Genomic DNA, 22,860 nt, shown 5'->3' on the forward strand with positions numbered 1-22,860 from the left:
TCTTCCTGCTGTGTGTCTGGAAGTTACTGAGGTGGAGACTATTTTTAGGAAAAGCCAGTGGTGACCCCTAAGAGGCCCCAGGTTAGGTGCTACCAAGTTAGATGGTAAAAGGAGGCTTCTGGAAAGAACAATGAAAGACAAAGAACAATGGGTCTTGCCAAATATACATTTGGGAATGCAGGAAGAATTGTTACTTTCCAAAAGAAGAGTTGCCAAGAGTGAGTCCTTGCAGGGAGATACTTCGTGAAGGATTTATATCACCTACGTAACCTAGCAGTGGCAAGAACTCCATGTCTTGTAGGATAGACTAAAATCCCAGTTTTAGGGTGTAAATAGGGGCATATTGATGCCAGGAAGACTCTTGGTCCTGAGACTGGAGATGAGTTTCTTCCCTGAGACTAGAAAGGACTTTCTGTTGTTTCCAAATGAGCTGCTAGTCCCTATTTCGATGTACAAACACCTATGCTATTGCTCGGCGAGCTCAAGCATAAGATCGTCTGCCATGATGCTTAGGCTATGCCATTTTTGTAATGATGCATGAAAAAGCAGAGAAAGGCATAACGAGATGGCAATTGATGCAATCTACATTTGGCTTCTATTTTTCTTGCGTGTTTCTAATTTGTACAGCGGACATGTGTGTATATAACATCTTTTAAGAGGCAAATGACAGTGTTGTCCCCGGCATTCGTACACAACATCGTTTCAGGATTTTTATACCACAGAACAAAGGGATCAAAAAGCAAACTGGGGCATATATTCAGGGTACCTCCGTGCCACCTTGATATGTATTTCTCAGCTGTGGTGGCTCAACACGAGGGTACACAGATTGCATAGGGCCATTTCTCACAATGATCTTTGGATAGATGCTGATCAATGCTTATGATGGTATATCCCCACTTTCCTGGGGAAAGACTGTCTTGCACTCTGCTTAATGCTTTAGAATTACCAGTTGTGGTAGGTAGAGAATTAAAAAAAAAAAATCCTTACCATATTCTGTACTGTGATGTATGATCTGCACTGGCCTGTATTTTCTATGCCAGGAGTTTATTAACCTTATAAAACCTTAGGGGATTTCTTACTGCTCGTGGCTTCCTTTATTTTCAGGGGTGGGGATCAGAGCCATTTGAGAATTAAATAAACGGAAGTCTGTTCCAAGCAAGCTTCTGTCTGTCTCTGCTTCGGGTCCTGGGGTCCCCTCTCCTTGCTTCCTCTACCACATGTTTGCCTGATCTACAAAGCAAGCCTGATCATTTGAAAGCACCTCCACTTTGTCTTCCACGTCCCACACTCAGGTTGATAGCCCCATGTCAAACATTCAACTATATTCCTCTAGACCAGGACGTATAGACTCTTTGGAGTTTTTATATATTTTTAATATATAAAATATATCAAATATATTTAATAAATATTTTTATTATAATATTTTATATTATAATTTAAGTATTTAACATATATGATATATACGAAATATATATTGAATATATTTATATTTATTAACTAAAAAATAAAATGTATTAAAATATATAATTTTTAATATATTTTTAAAAATGTTAATTTATTTTGAGAGGGAGAGAGAGTGCACGAGCAGGAGAGGTGCAGAGAGAATTCCAAGCAAGCTCCATGCTGTCAGCGCAGAGCCTGATGCGGGGCTCGAACTCATGAACCTCAAGATGATGACCTGAGTTGAGATTAAGAGCCAGATTCTTAACTGAGCCCCTCAGGCACCCTATTTATTTATTTATTTATTTACCTATTTATTTATTTATCATTCAATCAATCTATTTCAGGGCAATTCTTAGCCATGGATCATAGTTTCCGAACCTCAATACATTTAGAAAGAGCGTCACGGCAAATGCATGTGTCCTCGTGGGGAGGCCAGTGATGCTGCCAGGCTCTTTACTTACCACAGTTCTTTTCATCGCTGCCGTCAGCACAGTCTTCGTCCCCATCACATTTCCACAACAACGTGATACAGCGGCCATTTGTGCACTGGAATTGGGATGGTTCACATTTGGCTTTTCTTCCTAAAATCAGGAGGGAGTGCTTAGCTAAGCTGGGATACAAGTGTGGTAATTCAGACATGCAAGTTACCCCAAAACCCGTGGATAGGGTCCTTCTTGGAGGGGCAGCTGCAGACTCGGCAGGTAGAACATTCTAGGGGCCAGGGTGGGGTGGGCACTGGAGCAACGACTGACTGCGACTGAGTTCTTAGCTGGGCGCATGCGATCTGGGGAAGACTAGATTTCCCAGCCTGTCTTGCAGTGACGCATAGCCATGGATGGGGCTAAGGTCTGGCTACTGGAATATCAACAGAAATAGTAAATAGGACTTTTGGGAACTGTCCTCGAAGCGATAGGGATCCCATTTTCCTGCCCATTTTTCCTTTCTGGCTCGTGAAAAGTGGCCCCGGTGTCTGCAGTAGTGATCCTGGGCTAATGGAGCCAGACCAAGAAAGAAGGAACCTGGATCGTCCAGAAAACACGGGGAGTGGGGTTGGGCTTCACCTGCCTCTAGCTTTGTTTCCCCTCCTTTAACTCATTCATGTAGCTATAATCACACAGCCAAATCCTAATCCATTAATAGCATTTCTTGGCCATATTCTATACTGTGATTCACAGAGGATGCCCCTTATTACAAGCAGACTAAGGGAGATTTAGAAGGGGTAGCAAGGAAGGGACAGAATAGAGGTTTAGTACATGGCTCTTCATCTTAGGATTTGAGGTCTAATTAGAAAAAGACAAGCTTACAAAATGGCTCAACGACAAAGATCAAGAAGGTACAGTTGAGAGGTGAAGAGATCCTTTTTAGTGACGGGGGCGGGGAAGGGCGGGTAGAACCACAGTCCTGGGGTCTATTTCTCTGAATCTCCATTTTCTGATGGGTATTTACTTCACACAGTGGTATACACTCATACTTGTAAGTAGAGCGTCTTTTTTTTTTTTTTTGCCTGGCATGGGACAGCTAGCATTCAGGTGTTTCCTACCATTATGTCTGTCCTTCTGGAGGATGCGATTTCTTTGAGCTCAAAGGCAAGGATCTGGTTGCTTAATGCAAGTATATACTGCAAAGAGGCGAGAAGACGAGAGGTGCCCCGTGGCTCGTACAGATTACTTAGGGAGGCCTTCCCGGCAGAAAGCCGTCCGATGCCCTGCCACCTTTCAGTATCTGCAGCTGTGGTGTTGCTGGCCTGAGAGCAGATGGGACAGTGCCAAGCACAGACTAGAACTCTTGTGCTGAGTACACAATACTCTCCTTGGCCTCCCTGCGTTCGGCTCCTCCCCACTGTCCGGGGGCATTCTAGACCCGCGTGGCTAATTCCCTGGCGGACACGAATTTTGGTCCAAGTCAGCTTTGCCCTATGAATGTACATTCTTAGCTACTAAATGTATCGGTAGCTGTATGGGCCATTCTGTTGTCAAGGGTCTAGCTAAGCGGGGCCCCAGCTACAAAGCAGTGTGTTTTGATGGCGTTCCCTACCTGTATTTCATACTATGTGTTCATTCCACAAGTAGGTTATTGGGGGTAAGGTGTCAGGGATCCAGCACGGTAGGTGTTGGGGTGCCTGGGTGGCTCAGTCTGTTAAGCGTCCAACTTTGGCTCAGGTCACGGTCTCAGGATTCGTGTGTTCGAGCCCTGCGTCGGGCTCCGTGCTGACAGCTCGGAGCCTGGAGCCTGCTTCGGATTCTGTGTTTCCCTCTCTCCCTGCCCCTCCCCTGCTCCTGGTCTGTCTGTCTGTCTCTCTCTCTCTCTCAAAAATAAATATATATTTTTTAAAAAGTTAAAAAAAGAAGGGTAGATGTTGTTGCCAAGAAGTGGTACCTGCTGATTTTTATACTCCTAACCGATTTGGAGTGGCTGCCTCCCCCCCCACACCAGGCATATAGTCTCGATAGATTGTGACTGTTCCCAGTGCTGCTCTAGGGGCCACTGGCTTCAGTTCTCTGTCCCCACGACTTCTGAGGGCTATAGGACTGGTCAGGATCTACTTAGAGTACTCTATGTGAAAAGCAGACAAAGAACAGTCAGTCATCAGAGAACATCGATAGAAATATGGTTGGGAAGACCAGTCAGGTTGCCATGAGGACGCTGTGGAGACGGGAAGGCTCTAAATTTGTTTCTCAAGGTTTTAGTGCCAAAGGTTGTTGAGTCAAAATGAGCCACAAACTCAGACATGGATATCTACAGCACCCAAAAGGTAACCGCACAATCAGGCTTGGACGGGGAGAAGAAAGTAGGTGTCAAATGTCGCTTTTCCGAGGGCGAGGTACCGAAAGATGGTGACAGTGAGTTTGGAAGCCGCAGAGTACATGGACACCCAAGCTGGCCAGGGATGTGGGACAGGCACGCAGTATAGTAAGGCTGGCGTTGGGTTCACCGGCACCTTTAAGGAGGGTCTCTGAACACAGCTGTAGCCAACAGTCAGTCCTAAGTGACACTAAAATTCCAGCAACGCTGCTTTAAGGGCAGATCCTGAGCAGACTCCGGACAGACATTAGCCTTTTCTTTAAGTTTGTTTGTTTGTTTCTTTATTTTGAGAGAGAGAGAGAGAGCATGCGCGAGTGCACGGGGAGGGGCAGGGAGAGAGGGAGACAGAATCCCAAGCAGGCTCCACGCTGCCTGTGCAGAGCCCCCACGCGGGGCTTGAACTCACGAACTGTGGTACCACGACCTGAGCTGACACCAGGAGTCATAACTGTTTTCTTCGTGTGTATTCCAAGGCCGTAAGACAAACAGAAGTTTACTTTCTACCTTTTGTGATCTCAGATATTTCTACCCCACCCAAGCTTCTGCCCGACTGTCATAAAAGTATGTTTTGCCAGGACATACACAAGATTCTCCATTACCATGGGGGTTAGATGTGGAGACAAGCTATTGACTGTTGCTGCTTGTTTAAAAGGGGAGCAGGGTCGGGGTGGGGGTGGGTAAGGCTGGCTGGCTGCCTTATAAACGATGCCTTCTTTAAAGAGAGGTGAGTAAACACCTTAAGTCTTTTTGGCCCTGCCTCAGTTTCTTGTTATCTAAGCACTCAGTCGTGAGAGATGCCTCCTGGGCAGGAAGTCCTCCCGATTCGGTTTAATCCCCTGCCTTGTGCACAGCAACCAGGGCTTTGACGCCAGAATCTCGACTGCTGTGACCTCAGCCAGGCTGCAGGGCTGTGTGTCTTCTGTCCAGGTTTCAGAAAGATTCTCCCTCACCCGTTTTGGTGCTCAGCTGGCAATGTGGCCGTACACAGCTCCGGGAGAACCGAAAGCACCAAACAAGTTAAGAAGCTTTAGGTTTCCAAAGCTTTTGGGGGATTACAGGATTGTGGACCTGTAGTCTATTTTCATCCATGACAGTTAAGTCTCAGGTTCAGCATTAGTCTTGCATAAAGCGAACGGGGTGAGCTTGCAATCATCTATACCCAAGGTGCTGTTAATTCTTAGGCTAAGCTAAGGCCGCCGATGCCTCAAAAAATAACCCTGTAAGTAGAGGCTCTAGACATCTGTATCCCAGCGTCTCTTAGCTCAGAAAGGAGAACAGTTGGAGTAAGTGTGTTTTTTGGCAGGTTCCTCAAAGCCATGAGGTTTCATGGGAATGCCTTAGCACCAAAAGGGTGGTCGAACCAGGGAGAAAGGCCATGACCGTGGGGAACCTGGTCACGAACCAGGGGAATCCACCTGTTTCCACTGGGAAGGCTTTCTTTTCAACACAGGAGTTTTGTGTTTAAGGATTTAAAAAGGGCTCTTTCTGTTGCTTTAAGACCTCAAACTGTTGGCCTAGATCTGGGTTTTCTTTTAGCTCTGCTACTTAAGAATGAATATCCCTCCCCTTTTGGGTCAGTGGGTAGGAAGTCGCTTGTACGTAGCCACCTATGGACCTAGTCACAGCTGTTTGCATTATCGTGTCATGAACGAAGGCCCAGGAGTGTCTGTCAAAGGCCAGCTGCCTAATTCTGTCACTCGCACACGTGGAATCAGACCCTGCAAACTTAGTTCAAGGCACCCTTGTCCCAGGAACCTCGTTTACCTAAAGAGTGAATGCTGCTTCCCAGACAGGTTGGCAATTGACTGGCTCCAAGAAATTCAGAGTTTTCAATGCCTATAGAAGTCGATCTGCTGTTGTCTAACTTTCCCCGCAAAGGTTAACAGGGAAGAACAGTATGGAAGCTTCATTGAACTGTACAGATCTCACAGTAAATACAAACCCTCCAACGTGGGCTGCGCATTTCCCAAGAGGGCTCCGGGTGGCCCTGAGTGCAGAGGGGTTTCTGAGTATCGGGCTCAGGTATGAATTTGAACCTGCACCTAGGGGCTCAGGATGTCACTGTGCTGGGACCAGCAGGGCCAAGCATTCAGATGTCTCTCTCTCTCTCTCATCGCTAGAGCACAGGGGTGTTATCTACAGGAATTTCTTGAGTCCATTTGTTTTGCTACTTCTGGGGCCACCGAGGGCATTTATTTTTAGTCCCGCTCACTTTCGCTGCTACTTTAATGCCAATCTTTCTATTTACAGGCTAAAACTCCTCTCAGGACAAGCTGACTTCTGAGTCAGCAAAGCAGTTTTCTCTCTCGGGAGAGGAGGCTAGTTAGTGACAGGAAGTCAGGAAAACAGCCTGAGTGTCGGGCACAAATGTTGTGTCCCTGCCCTCGAGTCAGCCTCTAAAGCACTTGCCATAACCAGCAAAAAACTGTTAAATACGTAGGTTAATCCTTCTCATTCACTGAAACAAGTGAATCTTACAGTCCCACTGACCGTGTTTCCATTGACATTAGATTCAGATAATCTCAGGAACTGTGGGTAAATAATTTTTTAAACATCGTTTGCTAAACGCAGCTCTAAGACTTTAGTCTTTTAATTCAGGTAGATTCTGAATCGTATACTTTGAACGTTACGATGCCCCATCTATGTATCAGGAAACCTGTCCACAGAAGGGGGGGAGGTACAGCCCTTGGGTGGTATGAGAATTTGAACCCGGGCATTCGGTCTCCAGACACTGAGCATGCCCACAATCTAAAACACCTAACTCAGGACTACTTCCCGCTAGAATATTTCTGTTGATTTTTGGCGACTCAGGTAGTGGAGTCAGTTGAAAGCAATCCAGAATTAGGCAGTCTCACCTGTCCGGATGACGCTATCCTAACACAGTCTTATTGTTGAGGGATGGTGTTCCATCCCTCCCCCATTTTCATTTAAAAAGAAAAAGCTGCTGGAGTATCTTCAGCGAGGTGGGAGGGGGGCTTCTACAAGGACTACAGAGCTTGGTTCTTGTCTAGGGCACATTGGCCAAGTTGCGGCATATTGGGGAGCTACTAGTTTCCGTGGCGGGTGGACGGCTAAGTCAGCACGAGAGTTCCAAATGCAGTGGGAGCAGAGCGGGGCCCACGCTTGCATTTCTGAGTTTCCAGACAGAACTGGTGTTGCTGGGCCCTGATCACACTCGGAAATCATTCCCTCAAGGTTAGGAGGCTAAGATTCCACCACAGCAGAAGGGACTATGTCATTTTAGGGATTGGACTGCACATCTCTTGCCCCCATAAGCTGTCCCGCCCATCACTGGATGGACACAGGTGACAAATGCTGGTCTTAAGGCTGACAGTATGGTGACAACCTGAGGCAGGTCAAACTCAGTCAAGATGCCTTAACAGCCATGCACCATAAATAAGTTCTAAAGTCTCTCTTTTCTTCCCCAGGAGCCCTATTCTTGAGGGGCTCCCTCCCTTGCTTGAAACCAGTGGTCCGGTAGGGAGCCCCGGTTCTTGTCCCCTGATGTTTCGCCATCAGGCCCTGGCCCTGTCCAGGCTCTCATCCCTTACTTGATGTGAATTCCTCTCCAGTTTCTCTGCCTCCGGGTTGCCACAGTCTCCATCCAAATCGACACGGCGATTCGAGCAGCCTAGAGTGGCCTGAAAAGCCAAGGGTCGTATTGCTTCTAGGCTTCTCACCGGCTCTAGGGCTGAGCCTTGCTCCCTCCCTACTTCACCCAACTTTTCCCTCTTGGTTCCCACCAGCCACCTGCTGCGAGTACACCCAGGGACCCACCCCCTTCCCCAGGCCTGTGTCTTCACTGTTACTCACGGTACTCCCGTCCACTTATCCACTGGATAAGTGTGCACAGAGGTCTGCCCTTGAATGAGGCCCTCAGGTCCTCTCTTGACCAACCAGGTGAGGTCTGGCTGCTTCACCGTGGTCCCCTGTGCCTGTCACATGGGTGTCACGTACTAGGAATACTTGTCCTACCTGCCTGTTTCCATCTCTATATCTTCTAGGCCCGTTAGGAAGGGCCTAGAATTTGTAACTTGGGACCAGGTTCCTGACCTCTAAAGATTCTTTGGGCACTGATGAGTATTCCTGGGTGGAGAGACTCTATGCTATAAAATCCACTCTTCCCTCTGCCTGTGGGCGTACCGTCACCTCATCTTTGTGCCACTTTATTACCTAAAAACTGTGCGCTTTCCACACTGATCTGCGGGGGGGAGTGTGTCAGTGAGGGTACATCGGCCTCATTTCCCTGTGAGCAGCAAGCTTCCAAGACCCAGGGAAACAGTAGCAGCAGCTAACTGGTAAAGTTAGAAATTTGACGTAGGGGACCCGGATTTCACTTTGGACATGTTTTAGTGCTCTTTGGTCACGTTGGTAGCAACCCACTCTTGCTCGAATCTCATCACTTTTGTAAGATCATCTGCAGAGGTGGAACAGTGTCTGGCTTGGTCAGATTCAGGTCTAAGTGCTTGGGGACGATTGGCAAAACATAGGCTATCACACACGTAGCGGGGGAGAACTCCTGTGACCTTTGGCTGCTATCTGCCTGTTGTATGATTAAGCCCTTAATACGGATCTGCTCACTTCTCTCCAGAGCTTGTAGTCCAGGCTGTCTTTGGAGCATTGATTTTCTTTTTTTAAATTTTTTTTTAACGTTTATTTTTATTTTTGAGAGACAGAGACAGAGCCTGAGTGGGGGAGGGGCAGAGAGAGAGGGAGACACAGAATCCGAAGCAGGCTCCAGGCTCTGAGCTGTCGGCACAGAGCCTGACGCGGGGCTCGAACCTACCAACTGTAAGATCATGACCTGAGCTGAAGTCGGACGCTTTACTGACTGAGCCACCCCAGGTGCCCCTGGAGCATTGATCTTCTGATCTGACTTCCCCACTAGACCAAATGCCATGAAAGAAAGGACCAAGTCCGTAGTTACTGTGTCCACCCCCCACCCCCACCCCCTGGCCATGCCTGGTGGTGCTCAGTAGATGGATGTCCAGTGGTTATAAGCAGAAGTACAAGGGACGCCAGTGTGACTCTACCACCTACTCAGGGAACCTGCAGATGAGTTAATAAGTCAGGTCTTGGGAAGTCTCTAGAAAAACGAAAGACTAGGGGCTGTCTACAACTCAACAGTATTTGGTGGGAAGAATTAAGTGGTAACACGTGAAGTAATTTGCAAATGTATTTAGGGGGAAGTGTGAGGTTATAACATCCGAACCCGCGAAGCAATTTGCAAATGTTGTCTATCAGCAAGGTTTTATCATCTCCTTTGCTGGGCAAGTTGCAAGCCCGGCCCCACCCCCCTACCGCCAAAAGCATATACATAAATGGCTATATACATAAAGGCTCCTAGCCAGGAGGGCCAACCCAGAAGACCTGAGTTGGTGGCAAAATCATCCACTCCAGCCAGTGGTCCCCATCTTCTAGTTTCTGTCCCCAAAGTTACCTTTTAAAAACAAGAGCGTGCATGCCCTTCCCTAACTCTATCCACCCATGGAACATTTTTAAAATACAAAGAAGTCAAAGGCTCTCCAAGCAAACATTAAGCACCCCCTTCCTTTTTTTTTTTTTTTTTTGCATAATCTCTGTACGAAGTCTCCCAGCACCCAGCAGGCATCCTTGTGCTTAATTTAGGGCCCCCATATAACCAGCAGGCCTAAGCTTTCCCAGGACACATCGCACGAAGGAAAAAATAGGCTAACTTTAAGGTATCACCTGCCCTCTCAGGGCGTTGCTGCTGCGGGGCTAGTGTATCTAACCAGGTGGCATTAGCCATGCTTAGAGCTTTTACTGCTAAGTCAACAAAACAGGTTAGCCAAGGGACACCAATTCATATTGAAAAGGGCAGAGGGAAATGATCCAGCAAGATTTCTGCTACAGTGAAGTCTGCAAACTAAAAAGCAATCAGTCCTCCAATTTCCTAGCTAAAAATTCTTCAGCTGGGGAGAGGGGGAAAAAAATGTCCCTGGACCACTTCTGCTCAACAGATACATCTCCTCCGTCACCTCTGCAGAAGGTATTTTTGGACCCTTTGTCTTGGAAGTGGTCTTCGTGCTGTGCCCTGAGAACCCTCTTGAGATTGACTTAAAGTAGAAGGGAACACACTCGACCATGCTGAGTCTATCAACTAACCATCTAGAGAGAGGCACACCCTGAACAGCTCTCCTAAGGCAGGTACATGTATCATAAACATCATTACAGACCTTATCACAGCCCTTTGAGGCATTTAACGTCTCCTAGGCTAGTAGGTGAAGGTGGCTTTCCAAAGAACGGTCAGTAGCCACAGTAAACGTAATTATGACTTGACATAAAACAGGTAACCGCCTACCCTTGATCGTTCTTCTTTCTACCAAAAAGGACAGCTTCACTCATGTTCTGTAAGAAATGGAAAACGCTCTAGATATTTACTCTGAGGTACCCATTTACCTATGCTGTGTTCGGAGTCTTCCCATCTTTGGCTCAAAACGCAAAGCCATGTGCCTGAGAGCTACCCACTCCCTTGACCTTACGGCCATGTTTGAGGAGTTCTTGTGGTCTTATCAGTTTGATACTTGTGGAGTAGAAGGGGCTTGGAACTACTTTTCATCGCGTCTCGAGCAGTAGGTGGTAGTCAAACTGCTCCCGTGAAATCAAATTGATGATTATTTGACTTTACGAAAGGCAGAAACACTTCGATCAGGACTTCTTCAAAGCAAGGGGACTGCCGTGCCCTTACTACCTTTGCTTATTGTGGTAAAGTCTCAACAGTTGGCTGCACTTGGCCTTTACGCAGGCATCAGGCATCTGGGGCCGCAGGCTGGAAAAGGAAAGAATCCTAACAACACAGGACAGACATTACAGCCAAATGTCACATGGAGTAGCAACAGGCCACTGCCCGGAAGGGAGGTGCTCCGGCTTGAGGAAGCTGTCACTTGCCTGGTGATCCTCCTTAAGGAGTCCAGACTCACATGTTCATTCCTCGGCCTGAGGCTCGTGATCGCCGTGACACTTTCCCGCGGTGCTACAGGCTGGCTCAAGTTTATTTGCTCCTTGCCCTCCAGGTCTCCTCTTACTGCCGGCTTCCCCAGCCGACTCCCGAAGTTAGAGAAGTTTCTGCCTACTCATTTTCCTGGGTGCTGGCCACATCTGAATACCCCTCATAACACCTTGGTTCTTCCAGACTCTGGCTTGAAAATGTGGTACCCCACAGCCTAATCCTGAGCACCTGGGCTGGAGGAACATGTGCTAAAACTCCCAGGTGTCTGCCATCAGGCATATTACACTACTGAACTTCAACCTCTCTTGTTGGCCTAAGTTCCAGGCCAGGATATCAGGGCACAGCTGCCCCTCCCCCATCCTAGAATATTTTATATGGCTACCGTGAGCATGTATGGATGTGGGGAGGGTTTGGGAAGAAGGGATGTAGAGAAAACGGCCAAAAGCCGGCCCAAATGGCCTGGGACTTTGAACTTCAGACAGGAGCCAGTCTGGGTTGGCTTGGGATCCATTCCTCCTTCGGCCAACCCCAGATTCTATCCAGGTGAAAAATGATGTGCCTCTCTTCCTTGGAAGAATTTAAGTCTTGCATGGGCTCCTACTTTTCACTACTCATGGCTCCGCACGTGTTTCACACGTGGACGTAGGGGAGCCAAGGGGACCCTCACCTGCCTCTTCCAAGGTGAACATAGAGCTTCAGCTAACCCATCTCAGCAGTTCAAGTGCATCCCCAGCTTCCTGTAGGATAAAGTTAACCCCACATGGAAAGCTATCACACGTTAAATTAAAAGAATAGGAACAGAACATGCACCAAAAATGAGTCTGTCTCCCACCTCCTGGCCGGTTAGCAATAGTTTCTGGCATACCTCAGTCTTTTGAGATGTTACGGAAAGTATAATGCACCGCACTATTGTGAGAAATCGTTGAATAAGTTGGGATTGCTCATCCATTAACGATTCATGTTCCAGTCTGCAAATTCTTGTAGGCAGGACTTTTCCAGGCCCTTAACGTGTGTGGCACATTAGAGGCTATCTCCAGGACTCGCCTTTTTCAAGGGGAAAGCATTTCAGCGAACAGTCCGGGGGAGCCTGTCGGGTCTTGTACATTCCCTTAAAGATAATACTCCTCTGGCTGCTGTACGCGGAGACATGTGACCAACCCAAACGTGCTCGGGCGGCCAGCCAATCGCGGAGGGCAGAAAAGCCCGTCCCTGCTTCACATGCTCGCTCGGGACAGCTGGACCAAAGGGCAGGGGGGCGGTCGGAGGCTTGAAGCCCCCACGTACTGCCCTGCCCGAAAGAGGCTGCTTGACCGCACACTGTAAAGTTGGCTCACTTTAGGAGACACGTGACTGCAGGCAGGCCGGCCTCCTAGGCCACCGGGCTGCAGGAGCTAGGGACTCTGAAATGGGTACTCGGGACGGGGGCACCTTCCTGTCCCACTGCCGTAGAGCTGGCCAGCAAGCCCCGTGCTGTCCTGTCAAGATCACTCCGGGGACCCGCCAGGCTTCCCACGGAATCCTTAGAAGGGCTTGCTGTCGCCTGCCCAGCAAAGTTGTGCGGCTCCAAGCGGAGCGTGGCTGAGCACAGGGCCCCCGGGCCCAGTGCGGCAGACCCTGGGGACTCCACGGCCGTCACCACCGCCACTCGCGCTCCTCCCTTTGATCTATTGTCTGGAATGAAGGCTAATTACACAGTCACCAGATTAGGGCTCAATTTCTCTCGAGGAAATCTCACCGGGAACCAAGAGCAGCAAACTAACCTGATTAAGTCTTCGTTCCGCTCCCCTCCCCCGTTCAGCTGTACGCGAGACCCGAGAGGTTTACAAACACTGCGCGAAGGGGAGCGAGCAGGGGAGGAACACCCAGTGGGGAGTCCTATTTGAACCCCTACTCCAGAGCGACCACCGGGCGCCGGGGGAGTCGCAGTCCGGGTGAGCAAGCTGTGCACTTGTAGTGGCTCCCCGGGAGCCCGCCCGCTGCCGCCCATTGAACGTGCGCCCGCTCCCCGCCGCCGCCAGGGTCTCGCTGCCAGGACCTGCACCCGGCGCCCCGCGTCCCCGCACACGCCCACCTGCGTCCATCGCCCACTCACCCCCCCCCCCCCCACCACCTCAAGTCCCAGGAGCGCGCCCCCGGCTCCCGAGCGCGTCTCGGCCCGACCCGGCCCTCTGCCTCCTTCCTAACACTCCGCCTGGCAGACAGAACCATTGTTCAGTGGCTCAGAAGCCCACATTCCCCAGCCCCGACCCAGCAGGGTGAAAAACGAGGCAAAGCAGTGGCTCTGGGGGAGACAGTGTTAGGGAATGAAGAGTTCAGGCCAGGCTTTAGGATACCCCAAATCCCGCTGTCCGCCCGCCCCCCCCCCCAGCCCGGCTCCCCGTAGCCGCGGCGATGACAGTCGGCTCAGAGGCGCCACCAGGGTTGGGAGGGAAAGAAGGCGAGCTGAGCGGAGAGGCGCCTCCTAGGAGGGGGGTGGGCAAAAGGAGACCCGGGCCTCGCCCCCCCCCACCCCCCACTGGCGCCCAGGCTGGGTCCGGGCAGCCAGCGGAGGGGCGCGTCCTCACTCACCCGCTCCGGTGGCGCGGCTCTCCCGGGGCGCCCAGCACAGCGCGAGCAGCAGCCAGAGCGCCCAGCGCGCGGACGTGCCCATGGTGCCCGCCTGGATGGTGCCGCCGCTCGCTCCGCACAACAAGTTACCAGCCCTTCGCGAAGGAGGAAGGAGGTGGGGGCGGGGAGGGGGGAGGGGGGAGGAGGAGGGGAAGGAGTTAGCAAGGGGGAAAGGGAGCGGGGAAGAAGAGGGCACCCCCCCTCCCCTACAACTTGCACAATCTCCTCCCCACCAGCCACCCACCCACCCACCTCCCCGGGCTGCAGCACCAGTGCAAGCCGAGCCGGCGGGCAGAAGATAATGCAGGCGCTGCAGAGGAGGGGAGGGTACAGGAGGGGAGGGGAAGGAGGGGGTGGGGTGGGGAGCCGAGAGCAGAGGAGCGAGGCAGAGGAGAGCGGAGCCGGCCGCGGAGCACCCACACTGGCGGCTGCCTCCGGAGCGCGGGGTGAGCTGCGAGGAGGGGGCAGGAGGGGGAGTGGTCAGCGAGGGGTGAGGGGGGTGTGAGGGGGTGGGGAGCGGCGGCTCCAGCCCTCCTTTCCCCTAGACGCGCCGCTTTTATAAGCTCCGGGCAGCCAGGTGCCTGCGCAGGGGGTGTGCGAGTCTGAGTGCGAGCGTGTGCGTGCGTGAGTGGCCGTGGCCGTGGCCGCCGCCGCCACCGGGACTGCTCCTGGGGCCCGGCGGCTCCGCGCGTCCGCCCGGGGCTCACGGGGGCCCGGGGCGGCCGCTGGTTGGCTCGCGCGCCGCCCTCGCCTCCAATCCCCGGTGCCTGCCCTAATTTCCTGATCCAGGGAACCTGCCGCCGCAGCAGCTGCACGCTCCCTGCGGTCGTTACTGTACCCTCCCGGCGGCCGGCGGCAGTAGTTAGCGCTGATGCAACTGCTGCTGCTGTTGCCATCGCCTTCCCGCTAACGGGGCTGGCCGCCCGGGGGGACTTGCGGCTTCCAAGGGCAACACGCATCTCTGTCTCTCTCTCTCTCCCTCTCTCTCCCCCTCCCCCCTCTCCTGCGCCCCAGAGAGGCTGGTACTCTAAGGCTGGTAGGTAGCGTCTTCCTCGGGCCTCCTGTCTCCACCCGAAAGTGATGGAGCCCGGGGGGGGGGGGGGGTCTCAACTGCACGCCGAGGTGCCATTTTCGCCAAAAGTGAAATGTGCCTTTAAGCGAGAGCGTGTGTGTGCGCGCGAGGGTGCGTGCGTTTGTGGTTTGTTCTCGGTAATGGAACGGGACTGAAATAACCCAGCCTGGGCGGACGGAATTTGCTAGCGCAGCCCTGCCTTCGCTCATCCACGATTATAGTTAATTGATAATTGCACAGAACGGTAGTTTGAGGGCCTGTAATTAAAAGCTTAACCTTTTCTTGTTTGGGGGAAGGGGGGAACCTGGGTTGGCGGTTCCTGATACACTTTGTAACATTCAATTATGAGGCTTAGGGAAAGAGAAAAAGGAAGTCAAGGCCAGGATTCCTTTTAAGGACTGATTCTTGTTTGGTGCCCGGCGGTACCTGAGCTTATGATTTGTTGTTTGGGGTGCTTCCTCTTTCTCGCACACTTTCCCCTGGTTGAGGTGCGGGGTCTGCTGCGGTCTTTTAAGCACTTCATGAGAGTTGCAGGGCGTACCAAGCTATTTGGCTTTTAAGTTTTTATATGGGATGACCCCACATTCACAGGTTTCGAGGGGATCTCATTCTAGCACGAGTCTCTTGGTGATCTGGTGGGCACTGCTTAGCTATATTCTCTTTGCCCCCAGTGCTTCTGGACTTTTGTCAAGGCTGGCCACCAGATGGGACGTTCGTTAGGAACTTCCTGTCTCCAGGAGATGGCCAGAGGGGAAAACTTCAGGTCAGGACACACTTTGCCGGGGCCAGAGGATGTCAGGGTGGTGACTGATCAGCCTTCAAGGGTTCCATCCTGTGTGTTGGTGGAGTGTGGCACTGTAGGGCTTTTTGCATGCTGTCTTGCCCAGCCTCTGCTTGCGCATTCCGCACGAACTGCAGCAGCCATACACATGGGGCATGTGAAACGGAATCCAAATTTGTTGTAGGCCGTTCAGCAGTGAAAACGCATGCAAGGGTCGTTCCCCTCGTCGGCATGAAGGTGTACACAGCCTTCGGGGCACATCGTCTCCGGTATCCTCAGGGTTCTGAGAGGCCCTCTGAGAGTGAGCTGTGTCACTTTCCAGAGGAAGAGATGAGTGGAAGCGATATGGAAAAAGCGCCACGTTAATAAATAGTCATGGGGCTTGTTTCTAATAGTTTGCTCGGAGATCAGTGCCTGGGTACCACGACCTAAACACGGGTATGACGGAGTAGGCTCACGGCTGACACACACGTATTAATGATGTCTGCCTCTCCAAGGGGTATAAATAAACCGCCGGTGAATTTAGCTGAGGCTCTGGGCTCCATCGTGGCGCTTTATTGTTGCTTCGAAAGGAAGCGTAACTCTTGGCTCTACCTCTGATTGGCTGTGCAGTGTAGGAAAATCACGGTGCCTCCCTGTGCCTGCCTTCTGCCCTGTAAACTGAAAACAAACCAGTCCACATAAAGTCAGAGTGCTCTCTGGTCTCAGGGACCAGCTTGCTGCAAAGCATTGATGGTTAGAAGAAAACAGCTATAAGAAGAAAGGAGTTTGACGAAGAGAGAAAAGGGCTGGATAACCAAGATGGTGATGTTTAGCACAAGTGGAGACTGGTGTGGTTGAACTAGCTGGTCTCAGAAGGGTTAACACTGCTAGCTCCAGGAGCCTTCGGGGAAATGCAGAGGCAGCCATTCACTCCCACAGTCCATCACATTCATTTTTGTTGTTGTTGAGACAACACACATCGGGCATCCTTGGCTCGTGGTCCCTGTGTTATGCGGTGGGCATAGGGAGATGCCTCCCCAAGGAACTCAAGGTCTGCCGGGGAAGGCAGAGAAGCAGCAGCTCCGGCATCCTCGGCACAGCCCAAGGAATGCTCCAGGTGCTATAAGATGACAGGGGAAGAGTAGCTAATCTGGCTGGGGAACGAGCGTGTCCAACAAGGCTTTCCAGAGCAGGTGTCTTGGGGCTGAGTAGACGCATCATGTTTATTCCACGTTTATTCCAGTTCTTAGGACTGCTGGGCACGTGCTGGGATCCCACCTTCCGGCTCCCCTGTTGGTTGGGCGGGACTGAAAGACGAATTTTGGCCAATTATTTGTGAGAAGTCACAGGGCGCCACTTGGGGACTGGAGCATTTCATGGCTTGCAGTGAGACCCCGTCTTTTGTCTGCCGTCTGATGACCAGAAATGCTCAAGATAGGACTGCTTCGTGAACCCGATCTGTGGATGACTATGTGAGTAATTCTCTGCTGTCTATATGGGTCTGGCAGTGGTCACGAAGAGTAGAGGTCAGCAAATGGCCAGCGGCCTGCTTTTGGAGGGCTTAGGGATCTAAGAACAGTTTCTACATTTTTAAAAAAGGATTATACCAAAAACAACCACCCCCAAACAACAAACGGACAAAACAAAGAAGAAAAGTATGTAACAGAAACCCTATGTTGCTCGCAAAGCCTGAGATATTTGCCACCTGGGTCTCGGGAGAAGCATTGACTAGCATTAACCCTGGCTGACTCCCTGGGAGAATGGAGAAGGAAGGTGGGGTTGAGCAAGTTAATAAAAAGGCAAAAGAGAATCAGGTGTTCAAGGCCATACCAGGGATGCATGATGTTTCAAGGGTGGGTTTCAAGTGCGCCAATGGGGTGAAAGAAGCCTGCGGAGGAAAGGTCAGGACTGGATTCTGTGGAGACCTGTACGTCATGGTGACTTTGCTCTCCATCCTGAAGGCCGTGGCGAGGTGATGGGCTTTTTTTTCTTTTTAACTTTAAATAACTCTTTAAAATAATTTTACTTTAATTCAGTAAGCCATATAATTCACTAAGGAGTAATTATAAAATACACAGGAAAAAAGTGTTTTAAACCTTACTCTGAGTATTGAGAGAGATTAACATATTCCATCTCTTAACTTTTAAAAATATATTTAACTTTATGCTCAGGGCACAAATTATATCAACATTCCTATCATCGGTATAGTTATGGCTCTCTTTATTTGCTAATTTACTTCTGTAAATATAAAAAAATATCCACGGGCCCACTGCTGCTCCCTAGTAACAGAATATTGACAATAACACCTATCTATGGAGGTCATTCCCTGTGAACATATCTAGTCCACTGTTATTTTGAGTTTTGATTGGAGCCCTGATATCCAGTGCAGTCTAGAACATTCACACTGGCAGTGGTATGAAGAATGACATATTTGGGAAGCAGGTAAGATGAGAAGAAGAACACTTAGGGGCCTTGGTAGTGAGGGGAATGTGTACGCAAGAGGAAGAAACTATTTTTGTGCTCAGTCGTGTTCATATAATTTCTTTGTGAGATTTTTCTTTTTATTTTTTCTTTTATTTTTCTTAAAAAAATTTTTTTTAATGCTTATTTATTTTTGAGAGAGACAGAGACAGAATGTGAGTGGGCTAGGACAGAGAGAGAGGGAGGCACAGAATCGGAAACAGGCTCCAGGCTCTGAGCTGTCAGCACAGAGCCCGACGCGGGGCTCGAGCTCACAAGCTGTGAGATTATGACCTGAGCTGAAGTCGCACACTCAACCGACTGAGCCACCCACATGCCCCAAGATTTTTCTTTTTTAAAAAATTTTTTTAAATGTTTATTTTTGAGAGAGAGAGAGAGAGCACGGGGGAGGGGCAGAGAGAGAGGGAGACACAGAATCCCAAGCAGGCTCCAGGCTCTGAGCTTTCAGCACAGAACCAAGATGTGGGGCTCGAACCCACGAACTGAGAGATCACGACCTGAGCCGAAGTTGGGCGCTTCACTGACTGAGCCACCCAGGCGCCCCTGTGAGATTTTTCTCCTCAGTCCTTTGCTTGTATCTCTTAGAATGGAGTTTTCCAAAAACACATAATTCATGAGGCTCCCTAGCAATGGCGGCTGAAAGCGCAGGTTCCCAGATCCTCCCTTGGAGATCCTGACTCAGTGGATCCCAAGAGGGCCCAAGAGGGCCGTGTGTGTTATCTCAGTCCAGTTGATTCTTAGGATGGACTGTGGTTAAGAAACTTTGTTAGAGAACGTCTCCTTCGCTGCAATTTGAACAGCCGGGCAGCTTCACTGTTCTCAGATATGCGTACACGTCTTTGTCCAATGTCTCCAGGGCCGGCAGGGTGGGGCCCCAGAAAATGCAAGTGCGAGCATGGGACGTTTCCTTTTCTTTAAGCCCTCTGCACTAGCAAATAGGGACAGCAGAAGGCATCCTCGAACTGATAGTTTGAAGCACTAATTACTGTGTTTTCTCCCCCGTAGCTGTGCCATAGGGAGAAGTGACGTAAACTTTCTCCCTTCAAAGGATTTTGTAACTTCTGGGGCCTCCGCCAGATCCTTTTCTGATCGAGTGACAGGCCAGTGACGTGCATGGGATTCACCCCACTCCAGGCTCTGTGAGCGGGGCCTGGTGGTCTAAACCCGTGGGCATGAACCCCAGCTTCTGTCAGAAATGACCCGGAGGTCTTATGAAAACATGGATTGCTGGGCCCCACCCCGGACTTGCTGTTTCAGCAGGTCTGGGACGGGGCCTGAAGATTTGTATTTGCAGCAAGTTCCCAGGTCATGCTGATGCCACTGGTCAGGGAACACACTTTGAGAACCAGTGTTCTAAACCCCTCAACATAACTTACCCCCCCTCAGCCCCTGTGATTGACTCAAGGGCCTCAACCTGTCAGCCCATGGCCTTCTGGCCACGCTGTTGGGATGATTCAGCCCTAAGCATCTAACTCAGGCCTGTCTCCTTGCAGCGAAATACAAGACTTTTCTTGGCTAGAAAGGCACCCTCTTTAGAGCAACGTGGTGTATGGACATTTGGCCGGAACATGTACAGACATTGTGCCACCGTGAAGGAAGCCGGTTTGAAGGCCAGCCTGACTCACGGAGAAGAGGAGGCTGAGAAAATCAGAGAGACGGCCCTCAAACTTGACCCCCAGCCTGAGGCCAGTCTCCTGCAAGTTGTGATTCTGTAGGACTTCCCGCTTACCTGAGCCCGTGAATTCCCTTTGTTTGCATTAGGCCTTTTGGATTGAGTTTTCACTTGGTAAGAAGTAACTGACTGACAGAGGTGCCCTCTTTTTAAAAATTTTTTAATGGTGGGGCGCCTGGGTGGCGCAGTCGGTTAAGCGTCCGACTTCAGCCAGGTCACGATCTCGCGGTTCGTGAGTTCGAGCCCCGCGTCAGGCTCTGGGCTGATGGCTCAGAGCCTGGAGCCTGTTTCCGATTCTGTGTCTCCCTCTCTCTCTGCCCCTCCCCCGTTCATGCTCTGTCTCTCTCTGTCCCAAAAAATAAATAAATAAATAAAAAAAATAAAAAAAAAAATTTTTTAATGCTTATTTTTGTGAGAGAGACACAGTGTGAGTGGGGGAGGGGCAGAGAGGGAGACCCAGAATCCGAAGCAGGCTCCAGGCTCTGAGCTGTCAGCACAGAGCCCGACACGGGGCTTGCACCCATGAGCTGTGAGATCTGAGCCGAAGTCAGACGCTTAACTGACTGAGCTGCCCAGGTGCCCCTCGAGGTGCCCTCTTAAGGGATGTAGTGGGCATCCTGTAAAGCACTGGGCAAAACTCCATCCAGTGAAGGTAACTTGCTCATCCTGGAGGGAATTCAGAGGGTAGCGTACTAGGAAAGACTCTGCTAAAAGCTACCTTCTTGTGCATCATGGTCAAGTCAGCTCCCCACCCCTCCCTCAACCCAAATCAAATGCTCAGTGCCCCTACTGAGGATTACCTTCTCGCAAAACCTCGTTAGAAATCCCAAGGCCGAATGCTGTTTGGCAGGCTGCTTTTGAACAATTTCAGAAAGTGAAAATGTAGCCAAACTCGGTAAAGAGTTTACAGCCGGAATAAAACTCCAAATAGGTTGAGGATGAGGTTAGACCAGTGGTTCTCAACTGCCAGTCATCTTGTCCCCACGTCCCCTGCTCCCCCCACCTCTCCTCCACCCCCCCCCCCCCCCCGGAACATTTGGCAGTGTCTGGAGTTTTAGTTTTCATGCCTCCGGGACACGTACTAATGACATACAGTGGATAGAGCCCAGGCTGCTGGTCGACAGACAGCCTACAAGGCACAGAACAGGCCCCCACAACAAAGAATGATCTGTCTGGTCCAAAATGTCAGTGGTGCCACGGTTGAGACATCCTGAGCTACCCAGAGAAGTCAGATGATTCTGTAATGTGCTGTATGTAATGAGTAGGGTCAGGGGACATTATTTGGAAATTGGATGGCTTGGTAGAAAGATGTTCTCTCTCTGAACAAAGAAAGCACGATTGGGGGTTTGTTCCGTAGAAAAACAGATGTGAATGCAGCATCAGAGGGGGGATTTACCGACCTGGGAAAAGTAAAGTGAACCACACGAAGTTTATGTTTCAAATTGAAGTAGACTAATACAGGACATCCACAGCCTGGTTGCATTGTGACACAGCTGTCCTGTATTTTCAGGGTTCGGGGTTTTGTTTTGTCTGTTCTTCAATCAAGGAACGAAGCGCTGGACCAGTTTTAAGTTTATTTTCCAGAAACTCTTGATATTTAATTCCTAAGATTCTGGCCTCGAATTTGATTGGTCTCCTATGTCGTAACCGCAGTTTATAGGAGGTTTTGGGACGTAGTGCTATAGCATTTAAAACACACGAGGGGCGCCTGAGTGGCTCAGTCGGTTAAGCGTCTGACTTCGGCTCAGGTCACGATCTCACGGTTTGTGGGTTCGAGCCCCGCGTCGGGCCCTGCGCCGACAGCTCAGAGCCTGGAGCCCGCTTCGGATTCTGCGTCTCCCTCTCTCTCTGTTCCTCCCCCGCTAGCACTCTGTCTCTCTCTCTCTCAAAAATAAAGATTAAAAACAATAATAAGACACACATACACAGGGAGTTTCTAAGGAAATGGGGACTTTGTGGCTGCTGTGGAGCCTAAATGTTCATTAGGGCCTAAGAATTTTAATCTGCAAGTTAGGAGTAACGCAGCAAGGTCTTTAAGTATCTACCATTTCGTCACGATAATGCAACTTTTAAGCTTTTAGGAGTTTTGTGAAAGTGGATAGTTGAAGTATCTAATCTTCTTTCTTTTTTTTTTTTATTTTTTAAATGTTTATTTTTGAAAGAGAGCAAGAGAGAGCCAGAGCACGAGTGGTGGATGGGGCAGAGAGAGAGGGAGACACAGAATCCGAAGCAGGCTCCGGGCTCCGAGCTGGCGGCACAGAGCCCGACGCGGGGCTCGGACTCACCAACAAAAAGCAAGATCGTGACCTGAGCCGAAGTTGGACGCTTACCTGACCGAGCCACCCAGGTGCCCCTAGCTACTATGTTTTTTCAGTTGCATGTATTTGTTTTGAGAGACAGCATGAGCGGGGGAGGAGCAAAGAGAGAGAGGAAGACAGAATCCCAAGCAGGCTCTGAACCGCCAGCGTGGAGTCTGATGCGGGGCTCCAAACCACGAACCGTGAGATGGTGGCCTGAGCCGAAACCGAGAGTCAGGAGCTTAACCCCGAGCCACCCAGGCACCCTGAGCTACTGTTACTGATAATGACATTTCTTGTCAGCAGCAGCCTCCCCTCTGTAAAAGACACGGAAGCGATTGCAGGTGTGGGCCCTGGGGTGGGAAAGAGTGGGTGCAGTGGTCCTGCCCCCTTGCCTGCACATTCAGATCCCCTGGAGAGCCGGTCAGACTATCGACACTGAAGTTCTACCCTAGGCCAGTTGGGAAATGAAGTTTGGAAGTGGAGCTCGGGGTGTGAGCTTCCTAGGCGACTGGCATTCTACGTGTGGATGCCTTGGTGTCGAGCCTGAAGCTGTAGGCTGGCCCAGGGCAGCGTAGAAGCAAGGTGGGGTAGTTGCTGGAACAGGCTTCATCCTCGGGGAGACGGGGAAGTCGTGGCGGCCTGCTGCAGAAGGAACAAAGGCAAGTCCAGTGTTCCAGAATGTTCTCCCAGCCTTCCCTGTGCATCCTGCTCCCGGCCCTGACATCTCTCAGGCAGCTAGATGTGTCATCT

General features: G+C 50.6%; 1 protein-coding gene across 1 annotated transcript in view; it reads right to left on the reverse strand.

Annotated features, from left to right (window-relative positions):
- Positions 1–13,888, reverse strand: part of VLDLR (very low density lipoprotein receptor) — a 30,061-nt gene extending 16,173 nt beyond the window's left edge. Inside the window, exons 1-2 of the mRNA XM_047097403.1 lie at positions 13,784–13,888; positions 1,905–2,024 (exon numbers count right to left, since the gene is read on the reverse strand). Coding sequence (XP_046953359.1) covers positions 1,905–2,024; positions 13,784–13,865 — 202 coding nt within the window. The 5' untranslated portion in view covers positions 13,866–13,888. The remainder of the gene's footprint in view (positions 1–1,904; positions 2,025–13,783) is intronic.
- Positions 13,889–22,860: the final 8,972 nt, after the last annotated feature.

Source organism: Lynx rufus, unplaced genomic scaffold (genome assembly GCF_022079265.1).
Source record: "Lynx rufus isolate CCGP_SWC_20201006 ecotype Redwood Valley unplaced genomic scaffold, mLynRuf1.p SCAF_10, whole genome shotgun sequence".
In the NCBI taxonomy this organism is placed as follows: Eukaryota; Metazoa; Chordata; class Mammalia; order Carnivora; family Felidae; genus Lynx; species Lynx rufus.